Source organism: Oncorhynchus keta, chromosome 17 (genome assembly GCF_023373465.1).
Source record: "Oncorhynchus keta strain PuntledgeMale-10-30-2019 chromosome 17, Oket_V2, whole genome shotgun sequence".
Taxonomy (NCBI): domain Eukaryota; kingdom Metazoa; phylum Chordata; class Actinopteri; order Salmoniformes; family Salmonidae; genus Oncorhynchus; species Oncorhynchus keta.
In genome coordinates, this window is record NC_068437.1 from 60,008,273 (window position 1) to 60,022,896 (window position 14,624).

At 46.8% G+C, this 14,624-nt stretch overlaps 1 protein-coding gene across 1 annotated transcript in view; it reads right to left on the reverse strand.

The window, feature by feature from the left end:
- vwf (von Willebrand factor) overlaps positions 1-14,624 on the reverse strand; it is a 198,109-nt gene that overhangs the window by 116,112 nt on the left and 67,373 nt on the right. Inside the window, 3 exon segments of the mRNA XM_052466814.1 lie at positions 4,065-4,168; positions 12,979-13,130; positions 13,555-13,652. Coding sequence (XP_052322774.1) covers positions 4,065-4,168; positions 12,979-13,130; positions 13,555-13,652 — 354 coding nt within the window.

Genomic DNA, 14,624 nt, shown 5'->3' on the forward strand with positions numbered 1-14,624 from the left:
GGTCTCAACAAGGTGCATACCAGGTGATATTGTTATGTTAGGTAAGGTCTCAACAAGGTACATACCAGGTGATATTGTTATATATGGTCTCAACAAGGTGCATACCAGGTGATATTGTTATATATGGTCTCAACAAGGTACATACCAGGTGATATTGTTATATATGGTCTCAACAAGGTACATACCAGGTGATATTGTTATGTATGGTCTAAGCCATTTACAGTTAAAGTCGTAAATTTACGTACACCTTAGCCAGTTCAGTTTTCACAATTCCTGAAATGTAATCCTAGTAAAAAAAATTAGGTCATTTAGGGTTAGGATCACCACTTTATTTTAAGAATGTAAAATGTCAGAATAATAGTAGAGAGAATGATTTATTTCAGCTTTTATTTATTTCATCACATTCCCAGTGGGTCAGAAGTTTACATACACTCAAATAGTGTTTGGTAGCATTGCCTGGGTCAAACATTTCGAGTAGCCTTCCACAAGCTTCCCACAATACGTTGGGGGAATTTTGGCCCATTCCTCCTGACAGAGCTGGTGTAACTGAATCAGGTGTATAGGCCTCCTTGCTCGCAAACACTTTTTCAGTTCTGCCCACAGATTTTCTATGGGATTAAGGTCAGGGCTTTGTGATGGCTACTCCAATACCTTGACTTTGTTGTCCTTAAGCCATTTTGCCACAACTTTGAAAGTATGCTTGGGGTCATTGTCCATTTGGAAGACACATTTGCAACCAAGCTTTAACTTCCTGACTGATGTCTTGAGATGTTGTTTTCCTTTCTCATAAATCCATCTATTTTGTGAAGAGCACCAGTCCCTCCTGCAGCAAAGCACACCCACAACATGATGCTACCACCCCCGCTACAACCCCCAGATGGTTTTCTTCATCTTGCAAGCTCCCCCTTTTTTCCTCCAAACATAACGATGGTCATTCTTTTTTTTATTTTTTTTTATTTATTTCACCTTTATTTAACCAGGTAGGCTAGTTGAGAACAAGTTCTCATTTGCAACTGCGACCTGGCCAAGATAAAGCATAGCAGTGTGAACAGACAACACAGAGTTACACATGGAGTAAACAATTAACAAGTCAATAACACAGTAGGAAAAAAAAGGGGAGTCTATATACATCGTGTGCAAAAGGCATGAGGAGGTAGGTGAATAATTACAGTATTGCAGATTAACACTGGAGTGATAAATGATCAGATGATCATGTACAGGTAGAGATATTGGTGTGCAAAAGAGCAGAAAAGTAAATAAATAAAAACTGTGGGGATGAGGTAGGTGAAAATGGGTGGGCTATTTTCCAATAGATTATGTACAGCTGCAGCGATCGGTTAGCTGCTCAGATAGCTGATGTTTGAAGTTGGTTAGGGAGATAAAAGTCTCCAACTTCAGCGATTTTTGCAATTCGTTCCAGTCACAGGCAGTAGAGAACTGGAACGAAAGGCGGCCGAATGAGGTGTTGGCTTTAGGGATGATCAGTGAGATACACTTGCTGGAGCGCGTGCTACAGATGGGTGTTGCCATCGTGACCAGTGAAGTGAGATAAGGCGGAGCTTTACCTAGCATGGCCTTGTAGATGACCTGGAGCCAGTGGGTCTGGCGACGAATATGTAGCGAGGGCCAGCCGACAAGAGCATACAAGTCGCAGTGGTGGGTGGTATAAGGTGCTTTAGTGACAAAACAAATGGCACTGTGATAAACTGCATCCAATTTGCTGAGTAGAGTGTTGGAAGCAATGTTGTAGATGACATCGCCGAAGTCAAGGATCGGTAGGATAGTCAGCTTTACTAGGGTAAGCTTGGCAGTGTGAGTGAAGGAGGCTTTGTTGCGGAATAGAAAGCCGACTCTTGATTTGATTTTCGATTGGAGATGTTTGATATGGGTCTGGAAGGAGAGTTTGCAGTCTAGCCAGACACCTTGGTACTTATAGATGTCCACATATTCAAGGTTGGAACCATCCAGTGTGGTGATGCTAGTCGGGCATGCGGGTGCAGGCAGCGATCGGTTGAAAAGCATGCATTTGGTTTTACTAGCATTTAAGAGCAGTTGGAGGCCACGGAAGGAGTGTTGTATGGCATTGAAGCTCGTTTGGAGGTTAGATAGCACAGTGTCCAATGACGGGCCGAAAGTATATAGAATGGTGTCGTCTGCGTAGAGGTGGATCAGGGAATCGCCCGCAGTAAGAGCAACATCATTGATATATACAGAGAAAAGAGTCGGCCCGAGAATTGAACCCTGTGGCACCCCCATAGAGACTGCCAGCGGACTGGACAGCATGCCCTCCGATTTGACACACTGAACTCTGTCTGCAAAGTAATTGGTGAACCAGGCAAGGCAGTCATCCGAAAAACCGAGGCTACCGAGTCTGCCGATAAGAATATGGTGATTGACAGAGTCGAAAGCCTTGGCAAGGTCGATGAAGACGGCTGCACAGTACTGTCTTTTATCGATGGCGGTTATGATGTCGTTTAGTACCTTGAGTGTGGCTGAGGTGCACCCGTGACCGGCTCGGAAACCAGATTGCATAGCGGAGAAGGTACGGTGGGATTCGAGATGGTCAGTGACCTGTTTGTTGACTTGGCTTTCGAAGACCTTAGATAGGCAGGGCAGAATGGATATAGGTCTGTAACAGTTTGGGTCCAGGGTGTCTCCCCCTTTGAAGAGGGGGATGACTGCGGCAGCTTTCCAATCCTTGGGGATCTCAGATGATATGAAAGAGAGGTTGAACTGGCTGGTAATAGGGGTTAGCCAGGCGGAAGGCATGGCCAGCCGTTGAAAAATGCTTGTTGAAGTTTTCGATAATCATGGATTTGTCGGTGGTGACCGTGTTCCCTAGCCTCAGTGCAGTGGACAGCTCGGAGGAGGTGCTCTTGTTCTCCATGGACTTCACAGTGTCCCAGAACTTTTTGGAGTTGGAGCTAAAGGATGCAAACTTCTGCCTGAAGAAGCTGGCCTTAGCTTTCCTGACTGACTGCGTGTATTGGTTCCTGACTTCCCTGAACAGTTGCATATCGCGGGGACTGTTCGATGCTATTGCAGTCCGCCACAGGATGTTTTTGTGCTGGTCGAGGGCAGTCAGGTCTGGAGTGAACCAAGGGCTGTATCTGTTCTTAGTTCTGCATTTTTTGAACGGAGCATGCTTATCTAAAATGGTGAGGAAGTTACTCTTAAAGAATGACCAGGCATTATGGCCAAACAGTTCTATTTTTGTTTCATCAGACCAGAGGACATTTCTCCAAAAAGTACGATCTTTGTCCATATGTGAAGTTGCAAACCGTAGTCTGGATTTTCTATGTTGGTTTTGGAATAGTGGCTTCTGCCTTGCTGACTGGCCTTTCAGATTATGTCGATATAGGATTCGTTTTACTGTGGATATATATACTTTTGTACCTGTTTCCTCCAGCATCTTAACTTCCTTTGCTGTTGTTCTGGGATTGATTTGCACTTTTTGCACCAAAGTACGTTGATCTCTAGGAGACAGAACACGTCTCCATCCTGACCGGCTGTGCGGTCCCAAGATGTTTATATTTGCATACTACTGTTTGTACAGATGAACATGGTACCTTCAGGCATTTGGACATTTCTCCCAAGGATGAACCAGACTTGTGGAGGTTTACCATTTTTTTCCTGATGTCTTAGCTGATTTCTTTTGATTTTCCTATGATGTCAAGCAAAGAGGCACTGCGTTTGAAGGTAGGCCTTGAAATATATCCACAGGCACACCTCCTATTGACTCAAATGATGTCTATGACATAATTTTCTGGAATTTTCCAAGCTGTTTAAAGGCACAGTCAACTTAGAGTATGTAAACATTTTACACCCAGGAATTGTGATACAGTAAATTACAAGTTAAATAATTTGTCTGGAAACAATTGTTGGAAAAATGTGTCATGCACAAAGTAGCTGTCCTAACCGACTTGCCAAAAATGACTTTGAATGACTCCATCCTAAGTGTATGTAAACTTATGACTTCAACTGTACATACCAGGTGTTACGGTATGTTTTAAACCAGCTCCGTACCAGGTTTTACATAAGGTACATCTAATTAAGGTACCTACCAGGTGTTACAGTCCTTATTGATGCTCTGCCCAGGTGCATAGGCTCTGTTGTTATGGTAACACGGACACTGCTCTGGAGTGATGCACTCTCTCCTATGTCGAACCTGAATAAAACAATCAATCAAGTTTTTAAAAGCATTTTTTAAAACAGGGACTGACCAGGTGACTGGTGGCTGGACTCTCTGGCCAATCAGTTACATGTATCTATCACTTAGTTCACACCCTGACAGACAGACAGACAGACAGACAGACAGACAGACAGACAGACAGACAGACAGACAGACAGACCTTGACTAGGACGTAGGTTAGCGTCAAGGTCAGGGTTAGGGTTAGAGGTCAGGGATACAGACCGTGCCGTTTGGACAGAGACTGCCGGGGATACAGGCCAGACTGAAACAGTATTTATTTGGTGTTGTATTTTGTTAGGATCCCCATTAGCTGTTGCTAATTAGCAGCTACTCTTCATGGGGTCCAAACAAAACATGAAACATTACATAATACTAGAAACGTGCATGCCCCGCCCACCTGAGGATCTCCTTTACAGCCATTTATTTCCTGTTTGAGGGCTGCAAAATCCACTTGTCACTTAAATCACGTTGGATTGAGTGCTTTCATTTTGCTCCTGCAACACTTTCATACTCTTTCTTGTGCCTGTCGTTTTTCCCTGTTAACATCACAACCGTGGAGATGTTTATAATGAACTGTCTAACACACCCCGGTAAATGACTGAAATATTCTCAACTTTGTCTTTGCATCTAAAGCTTAATCTTTGTCTGGGATTTAATGCATCATCTCAACACTTACATAAAAAGACAGAGAAGAAGGATAGGATACATACCAAACTGGGGAGGCAGGTAGCCTAGTGTTTAGAGTGTTGGACTAGTAACCAAAAGGTTACAAGATCGAATCCCCAAGCTGACAAGATAAACATCTCAAATCAAATCAAATGTTATTTGTCACATACACATGATTAGCAGTGGTTAATGCAAGTGTAGCGAAATGCTTGTGCTTCTAGTTCCGACAATGCAGTAATAACCAACAAGTAATCTAACTAACAATTCCAAAACTACTGTCTTATACAGTGTAAGGGGAATGAAACCTAAGATGACCTGGGGTACTAATTGGCTCTGAACAAGGTAGATAACTCCCTGTTCCTAGGCTGTTATTGAAAATAAGAATGTGTTCTTAACGTTTTGCGTGTAGGGGGGCAGTATTTTCGATTTTGGCTAAAAAAACATACCCATTTGAAACTGCCTATTTCTCAGCCCCAGAAACTAGAATGTGCATATAATTGTCAGATTAGGATAGAAAACACTAAAGTTTCCAAAACTGTAAAAATATTGTCTGTGAGTATAACAGAACTGATATTGCAGGCGAAATCCTGAGGAAAATCCAATCAGGAAGTGCCTCTTATTTTATAATAATAATAATAATAATAATAATATATGCCATTTAGCAGACGCTTTTATCCAAAGCGACTTACAGTCAGTGATGTGTGCATACATTCTACGTATGGGTGGTCCCGGGAATCGAACCCACTACCCTGGCGTTACAAGCGCCATGCTCTACCAACTGAGCTACAGAAGGACCACTGAAACCTCTCTGTTCCTAAGCATGCCTATCCTCCATTTAAAGGGATATCAACCAGATTCATTTTTTCTATGGCTTCCCTAAGGTGTCAACAGTCTTTAGACAGTTTCAGGCTTTTATTTTGAAAAATGAGCGTGAAGGATCACATTGCGTAAGTGAATAGGTGGGGGCTCTCAGAGTGAGTTTTGCGCAACTGAGTAAAGCGGCCATTGTTTCTCCCGCTGTTATTGAAAAAGCTACACACTCGGTTGATATATTATCGAATGTATATTTTAAAAACAACTTGAGGATTGATTATAAAAACGTTTGACATGTTTCTGTGGACATTATGGATATTATTTGGAATATACGTCTGCGTTGTGGTGACCACTCTTTCCTGTGGATTTCTGAACATAACGCGACAAACAAACGTTGGTATTTTGGGTATAAAAATAATCTTTATGGAACAAAAGGAACATTTGTTGTGTAACTGGGAGTCTCGTGAGTGAAAACATCCGAAGATCATCAAAGGAATTGCTTTTCTGATTTTCGTGACATACCTACTTAATGCTTAGTGTACATAATGTTATGCGATGCTATCGATAAACTTACTCAAACGCTTGGATTGCTTTCGCTGTAAAGCATGATTTCAAAATCTGAGACGACAGATGGATTAACAAAAGGCTAAACTGTGTTTTGCAATATTGCACTTGTGATTTCATGAATATTAACATTTTTAGTAATATTATTTGACTGTGGCGCTATGCTATTCAGCGTTGCTGATGACAATTATCCCGATACCGGGATGGGTAGCGTCACTGACTCGCCTTGTTAATTATATTTAAAAAAATAAATAATAATAAAACCTCTGGGACCAGGGAGAGTATACAGACCAAACTCTGGAAACAGGGACAGGGTACAGACCAAACTCTGGAAACAGGGTCAGTATACAGACCAAACTCTGGAAACAGGGACAGGGTACAGACCAAACTCTGGAAACAGGGTCAGTATACAGACAAACTCTGGAAACAGGGTCAGTATACAGACAAACTCTGGAAACAGGGTCAGTATACAGACAAACTCTGGAAACGGGGTCAGTATACAGACCAAACTCTGGAAACAGGGTCAGTATACAGACAAACTCTGGAAACAGGGTCAGTATACAGACCAAACTCTGGAAACAGGGACAGGGTACAGACCAAACTCTGGAAACAGGGACAGGGTACAGACCAAACTCTGGAAACAGGGTCAGGGTACAGACCAAACTCTGGAAACAGGGACAGGGTACAGACCAAACTCTGGAAACAGGGACAGGGTACAGACCAAACTCTGGAAACAGGGTCAGGGTACAGACCAAACTCTGGAAACAGGGACAGGGTACAGACCAAACTCTGGAAACAGGGTCAGGGTACAGACCAAACTCTGGAAACAGGGACAGGGTACAGACCAAACTCTGGAAACAGGGACAGGGTACAGACCAAACTCTGGAAACAGGGACAGGGTACAGACCAAACTCTGGAAACAGGGACAGGGTACAGACCAAACTCTGGAAACAGGGTCAGGGTACAGACCAAACTCTGGAAACAGGGTCAGGATACAGACCAAACTCTGTGGACAAGGGTAAGGGTACAGACCAAACTCTGGAACCAGGGTCAGGATACAGACCAAACTCTGGAAATAGGGTCAGGATACAGACCAAACTCTGGAAACAGGTTCAGGGTACAGACCAAACTCTGGAAACAGGGTCATGGTACAGACCAAACTCTGTAAACAGGGTCAGGATACAGACCAAACTCTGTGGACAAGGGTAAGGGTACAGACCAAACTCTGTGGACCAGGGTCAGTATACAGACCAAACTCTGTGGACCAGGGTAAGGGTACAGACCAAACTCTGGGGACCAGGGTCAGGGTACAGACCAAAATCTGGGGACCAGGTTAAGTGTCAGAGTATGTGTGCTGCTGAATCAAATAATCACCTCATCATTAAGCTTTGATTATTTGAATCAGCTGTGTAGTGCTAGGGCAATAACCAAGACTTGCTCCTTGGGGCGGCCCCAGGACCCAGTTTGGGAAACCATGACCTAGAGGCAAATTGCTGGGTGGCTTAGTATTTCTCAGTAGGCCTAGACGATCAATAGTTTCTACTGTTATAATCCAGTGTTACTCAGCCCTCTGTGTTTGAGTTTTTGACCACCCTATATTGGTCTCCAGACCCAAATTTCTAAGGTTCTCCACTATGAGCTCTAAAGTGAACATACAACACAGTGGATCTGTCATCCTTCTGAATGTGGTATAGATGTCGTTTAAGTCTGCATTCTAGTTTTGTTTTGTGTCTCTCCAATATAGAGTTTGTGACAAACAAGGCACTCAATCATATAAAACACATTTACAGTATCCTGTTGGACTTTCTGCCTGATTGGAGCCCCGAATGCCTATTTGACATCAGCGCCTGAGAATAAGATCAGGCGCTGATCTCAAAACCCTGGATTGTAGGTTAGCATATGGTTAACAGTTAACTACCTAAAGTGCCAATAGAAGCTGAAACAATCTAGATATAGGCTAGAATGGAAACATCCCTTATGAACACAGCAAAATAGTTCATTACACAAAGTATCATGCCATCATAATGGAATGAAAACATGAAATAAGAAGAAATAAGAATTTAAAGTGATAAGACATGGCCAGATATGGAATTATTAACACATACTAACTAAACTACAGCCTCTGAATGAGTGTCAATTTCAGGGTCAGGTTTGGGGATAGTGTTGGGGCCAGGTTTGAGCTCAGAGTCAGGGTTAGGTTAGAGGACAATTTACCTCAGAGGACAGGCAATGCAGAGACACATGTTCTCTAATTCTATTGCTCCTAGCGATACATCTTTATAAAAGTTGTTATGTGAGAGGTAAGAAAACAGCCAAGTCTTAGTAACCTCTAGGTGCTGGGGTTAGGGTTAGGGCAAGGATCAAAGGCAAGGCTTAGTAGCTAGGTGCTGGGGTTAGGTTTAAGGTGAAGGAGGGGTTCGAATTAGGGCCAAGTTTAAGGTTAAGGTAACAGCTGGAGCAAAGGTTAGGTTCGGGGTTAAGGTTAGGGCCAAGACCTGGTCTTTAACCTCTGTCTAAATGCAATCTTCATGAGTGTTGAAGTCACAGAGAACAACCGAGCAGTACCCTGTCTTCTCCGAACTGTCTGGCAGATGGAGACAGAAGCTCCTATGTGAACTAGCAGTCCACCTGTCTTCTCCAAACTGTCCAGCAGATGGAGACAGAGGCTCCTATGTGAACTAGCAGTCCACCTGTCTTCTCCAAACTGTCCAGCAGATGGAGCCAGAGGCTCCTATATGTCCATGGATTTCTCTAATACTTGTCTTTCAGACCTGTGGGATCAATACCACGTTTGGAGAAGACAGGGTACTGCTAGTTTGTTCTCTGTGACCTCTACACTCATGAAGATTGCATTTAGACAGACAAAGGAGAAGATTGTGGACTACAGAAAAAAGAGGACCGAGCACGCTCCCATTCTCATCGATGCTGCTACAGTGGAGCAGGTTGAGGGCTACAAGTTCCTTGGCATCCACATCACCAACAAACTAACATGGTCCAAACACACTAAGACATGAAGAGTGCACAACAAAACATATTCCCCCTCAGGACAGTGAAAAGATTTGGCATGGGACCTCAGATCCTCAAAAGGCTCTACAGCTGAACCCTCAAGAACATCCTGACTGGTTTTATCACTGCATGGTATGCCAACTGCTCGGCCTCTGACCGCAAGGCACTACAGAGGGTAGTGCGAACGGCCCAGTACATCACTGGGGAAAGCTTCCTGGAATCTTCCATTCCTCTCAACATTTTTAGAGAAGGCTTTTTTTTTTTTAGAGAAGGTTTAGAGGCTTCTAAACAGCTTCTACCCCTAAGCCATAAGACTCCTGAACACCTAATCAGGGTCGGGGTCAGGGTTAGGGTCAGGGTCGGGTCGGGGTTAGGGTCAAGGATTGAGGTTGCGGTCAGAGCTAGGGTTTGTCTTGGGGTCAGGGTTAGGGTTAGGTTTAGGGTTAGGGTTAGGGTAGGGTTAAGGTCAGGATCAGGGTCAGGGTCAGGTCAGGGTTAGGGTCAAGGTCGGGGTTGGGGTTAGGGTTGGGGTCAGAGTTAGCGTTAGGGTCAGGGTAAGGGTTAGGGTAAGGGTTAGGGTCAGGACGTGGTTGGGTTTAGGGTGGGGGTTAAGGTTAAGTTTAAGTTTAAGGTTGGAGTTAGGGTCAGGGTCAGGGTTGGGGTTAAGGTCAGGGTTGGGGTTAGGGTCAGGGTTGGGGTTAGGGCCAGGGTTGGGGTTAGGGTTGGGGTTAGGGTCAGGGTTGGGGTTAGGGTCAGGGTTGGGGTTAGGGCCAGGGTCAGGGTCAGGGTTGGGGTTAGGTTCAGGGTTGGGGTTAGGGCCAGGGTTGGGGTTAGGGTTAGGGTTGGGGTTGGGGTTAGGGTCAGTGTGCGTACCGTGCCGTTGGGACAGAGACACCCGGGGATACAGGCCAGACTGAGACAGGGTAAGGGTTAGGGTTGGGGTTAGGGCCAGGGTTGGGGTTAGGGTTAGGGTTGGGGTTAGGGCCAGGGTTGGGGTTAGGGTTAGGGTTGGGGTTGGGGTTAGGGTCAGTGTACGTACCGTGCCGTTGGGACAGAGACACCCGGGGATACAGGCCAGACTGAGACAGGGTAAGGGTTAGGGTTGGGGTTAGGGCCAGGGTTAGGGTTAGGGTCAGTGTACGTACCGTGCCGTTGGGACAGAGACACCCGGGGATACAGGCCAGACTGAGACAGGGTTAGGGTCAGGGTTGGGGTTAGGGCCAGGGTTGGGGTTAGGGTCAGTGTACGTACCGTGCCGTTGGGACAGAGACACCCGGGGATACAGGCCAGACTGAGACAGGGTAAGGGTCAGGGTTAGGGTTAGGGTTAGGGTCAGTGTACGTACCGTGCCGTTGGGACAGAGACACCCGGGGATACAGGCCAGACTGAGACAGGGTCAGGGTCAGGGTTGGGGTTAGGGTCAGGGTTGGGGTTAGGGTCAGTGTACGTACCGTGCCGTTGGGACAGAGACACCCGGGGATACAGGCCAGACTGAGACAGGGTTAGGGTTAGGGTTGGGGTTAGGGCCAGGGTTGGGGTTAGGGTCAGTGTACGTACCGTGCCGTTGGGACAGAGACACCCGGGGATACAGGCCAGACTGAGACAGGGTTAGGGTTGGGGTTGGGGTTAGGGTCAGTGTACGTACCGTGCCGTTGGGACAGAGACACCCGGGGATACAGGCCAGACTGAGACAGGGTTAGGGTTGGGGTTGGGGTTAGGGTCAGTGTACGTACCGTGCCGTTGGGACAGAGACACCCGGGGATACAGGCCAGACTGAGACAGGGTTGGGGTTAGGGTCAGGGTTGGGGTTAGGGTTAGGGTTAGGGTTAGGGTTAGGGTTAGGGTTAGGGTTAGGGTCAGTGTACGTACCGTGCCGTTGGGACAGAGACACCCGGGGATACAGGCCAGACTGAGACAGGGTTGGGGTTAGGGTCAGTGTACGTACCGTGCCGTTGGGACAGAGACACCCGGGGATACAGGCCAGACTGAGACAGGGTTGGGGTTAGGGTCAGGGTTAGGGTTAGGGTCAGTGTACGTACCGTGCCGTTGGGACAGAGACACCCGGGGATACAGGCCAGACTGAGACAGGGTTGGGGTTAGGGTCAGGGTAAGGGTTAGGGTTGGGGTTAGGGTTGGGGTTGGGGTTAGGGTCAGTGTACGTACCGTGCCGTTGGGACAGAGACACCCGGGGATACAGGCCAGACTGAGACAGGGTAAGGGTTAGGGTTAGGGTTAGGGTCAGGGTAAGGGTTAGGGTCAGTGTACGTACCGTGCCGTTGGGACAGAGACACCCGGGGATACAGGCCAGACTGAGACAGGGTTAGGGTTAGGGTTAGGGTTAGGGTCAGTGTACGTACCGTGCCGTTGGGACAGAGACACCCGGGGATACAGGCCAGACTGAGACAGGGTTAGGGTTAGGGTTAGGGCCAGGGTTAGGGTTAGGGTCAGTGTACGTACCGTGCCGTTGGGACAGAGACACCCGGGGATACAGGCCAGACTGAGACAGGGTTGGGGTTAGGGCCAGTGTACGTACCGTGCCGTTGGGACAGAGACACCCGGGGATACAGGCCAGACTGACAGGGTAAGGGTTAGGGTTAGGGTTAGGGTCAGGGTAAGGGTTAGGGTCAGTGTACGTACCGTGCCGTTGGGACAGAGACACCCGGGGATACAGGCCAGACTGAGACAGGGTTAGGGCCAGGGTTGGGGTTAGGGTCAGTGTACGTACCGTGCCGTTGGGACAGAGACACCCGGGGATACAGGCCAGACTGAGACAGGGTTAGGGTTAGGGTTGGGGTTAGGGTTAGGGTTAGGGTCAGTGTACGTACCGTGCCGTTGGGACAGAGACACCCGGGGATACAGGCCAGACTGAGACAGGGTTGGGGTTAGGGCCAGGGTTGGGGTTAGGGTCAGTGTACGTACCGTGCCGTTGGGACAGAGACACCCGGGGATACAGGCCAGACTGAGACAGGGTTAGGGTTAGGGTTGGGGTTAGGGTTAGGGTTAGGGTTAGGGTCAGTGTACGTACCGTGCCGTTGGGACAGAGACACCCGGGGATACAGGCCAGACTGAGACAGGGTTAGGGTTAGGGTTGGGGTTAGGGTTAGGGTTAGGGTTAGGGTCAGTGTACGTACCGTGCCGTTGGGACAGAGACACCCGGGGATACAGGCCAGACTGAGACAGGGTTGGGGTTAGGGTTAGGGTTGGGGTTAGGGCCAGGGTTGGGGTTAGGGTCAGTGTACGTACCGTGCCGTTGGGACAGAGACACCCGGGGATACAGGCCAGACTGAGACAGGGTTAGGGTTAGGGTTGGGGTTAGGGTTAGGGTTAGGGTCAGTGTACGTACCGTGCCGTTGGGACAGAGACACCCGGGGATACAGGCCAGACTGAGACAGGGTTAGGGTTAGGGTTGGGGTTAGGGTTAGGGTTAGGGTTAGGGTCAGTGTACGTACCGTGCCGTTGGGACAGAGACACCCGGGGATACAGGCCAGACTGAGACAGGGTTAGGGTTAGGGTTGGGGTTAGGGTTAGGGTTAGGGTTAGGGTCAGTGTACGTACCGTGCCGTTGGGACAGAGACACCCGGGGATACAGGCCAGACTGAGACAGGGTTAGGGTTAGGGTTGGGGTTAGGGCCAGGGTTGGGGTTAGGGTCAGTGTACGTACCGTGCCGTTGGGACAGAGACACCCAGGGATACAGGCCAGACTGAGACAGGGTAAGGGTTAGGGTCAGTGTACGTACCGTGCCGTTGGGACAGAGACACCCGGGGATACAGGCCAGACTGAGACAGGGTAAGTCCAGATTCTGACAGGTTCTTGAACACTCCAGACCCTCCTCCCCGCCCTCACACCCAACACGCCTCAGAGGGGGGACACAGGTAGCCGCACGGCGCTCTGGACACATAAACACATATAAAGCTCAGGACCTAGAAAGTTATATTGTACGAGAAATTATACTTTGAACAATATTACTTTTAACAATATAATAAAATATGTATTACTTTTAACAATATAGTATATATTAATATATAATACTTTTTTAGTTCATGCAGAGATATTAAATACATACACACACACACACACACACACACACACACACACACACACACACACACACACACACACACACACACACACACACACACACACACACACACACACACACACACACAGACAGACAGACAGACAGACAGACAGACAGACAGACAGACAGACAGACAGACAGACAGACAGACAGACAGACAGACAGACAGACAGACAGACAGACAGATAAGCACATACACTCACTCACACACACAGACACACAGACACACAATACCTCTGGAGGGTGGCTGGTCGTCCTGGAAGAACATGTCAGACAGCATAACTCCACTCATCTCAGTAGAGCTGCAGCTCATAGATCCGTTCTCACAGTAACTACACACACACACACACACAAACACACACGCACACACACATGTCAGTTTGGGTAAAAGTGTGTTTGAGTGTGTGCTTTATTCTATAGCTAGAGGACTAGAGTCAAGTATAATTTCTGTCTTTATCTGTTGTGGTCTATTACTGTCTGTCTGTCTTTATCTGTTGTGGTCTGGTACTGTCTTTATCTGTTGTGGTCTAGTACTGTCTTTATCTGTTGTGGTCTAGTACTGTCTATACCTGTTGTGGTCTAGTACTGTCTTTATCTGTTGTGGTCTAGTACTGTCTATACCTGTTGTGGTTTAGTACTGTCTTTATCTGTTGTGGTCTATTACTGTCTTTCTGTCTTTATCTGTTGTGGTCTAGTACTGTCTTTATCTGTTGTGGTCTAGTACTGTCTTTATCTGTTATGGTCTATTACTGTCTTTCTGTCTTTATCTGTTGTGGTCTAGTACTGTCTGTCTGTCTTTATCTGTTGTGGTCTGGTACTGTCTTTATCTGTTGTGGTCTAGTACTGTCTTTATCTGTTGTGGTCTAGTACTGTCTTTATCTGTTGTGGTCTAGTACTGTCTTTATCTGTTGTGGTCTAGTACTGTCTATACCTGTTGTGGTCTAGTACTGTCTTTATCTGTTGTGGTCTAGTACTGTCTATACCTGTTGTGGTTTAGTACTGTCTTTATCCGTTGTGGTCTATTACTGTCTTTCTGTCTTTATCTGTTGTGGTCTAGTACTGTCTTTATCTGTTGTGGTCTAGTACTGTCTTTATCTGTTGTGGTCTATTACTGTCTTTCTGTCTTTATCTGTTGTGGTCTAGTACTGTCTTTATCTGTTGTGGTCTAGTACTGTCTTTATCTGTTGTGGTCTAGTACTGTCTTTATCTGTTGTGGTCTAGTACTGTCTTTATCTGTTGTGGTCTAGTACTGTCTTTATCTGTTGTGGTCTAGTACTGTCTGTCTGTCTTTATCTGTTGTGGTC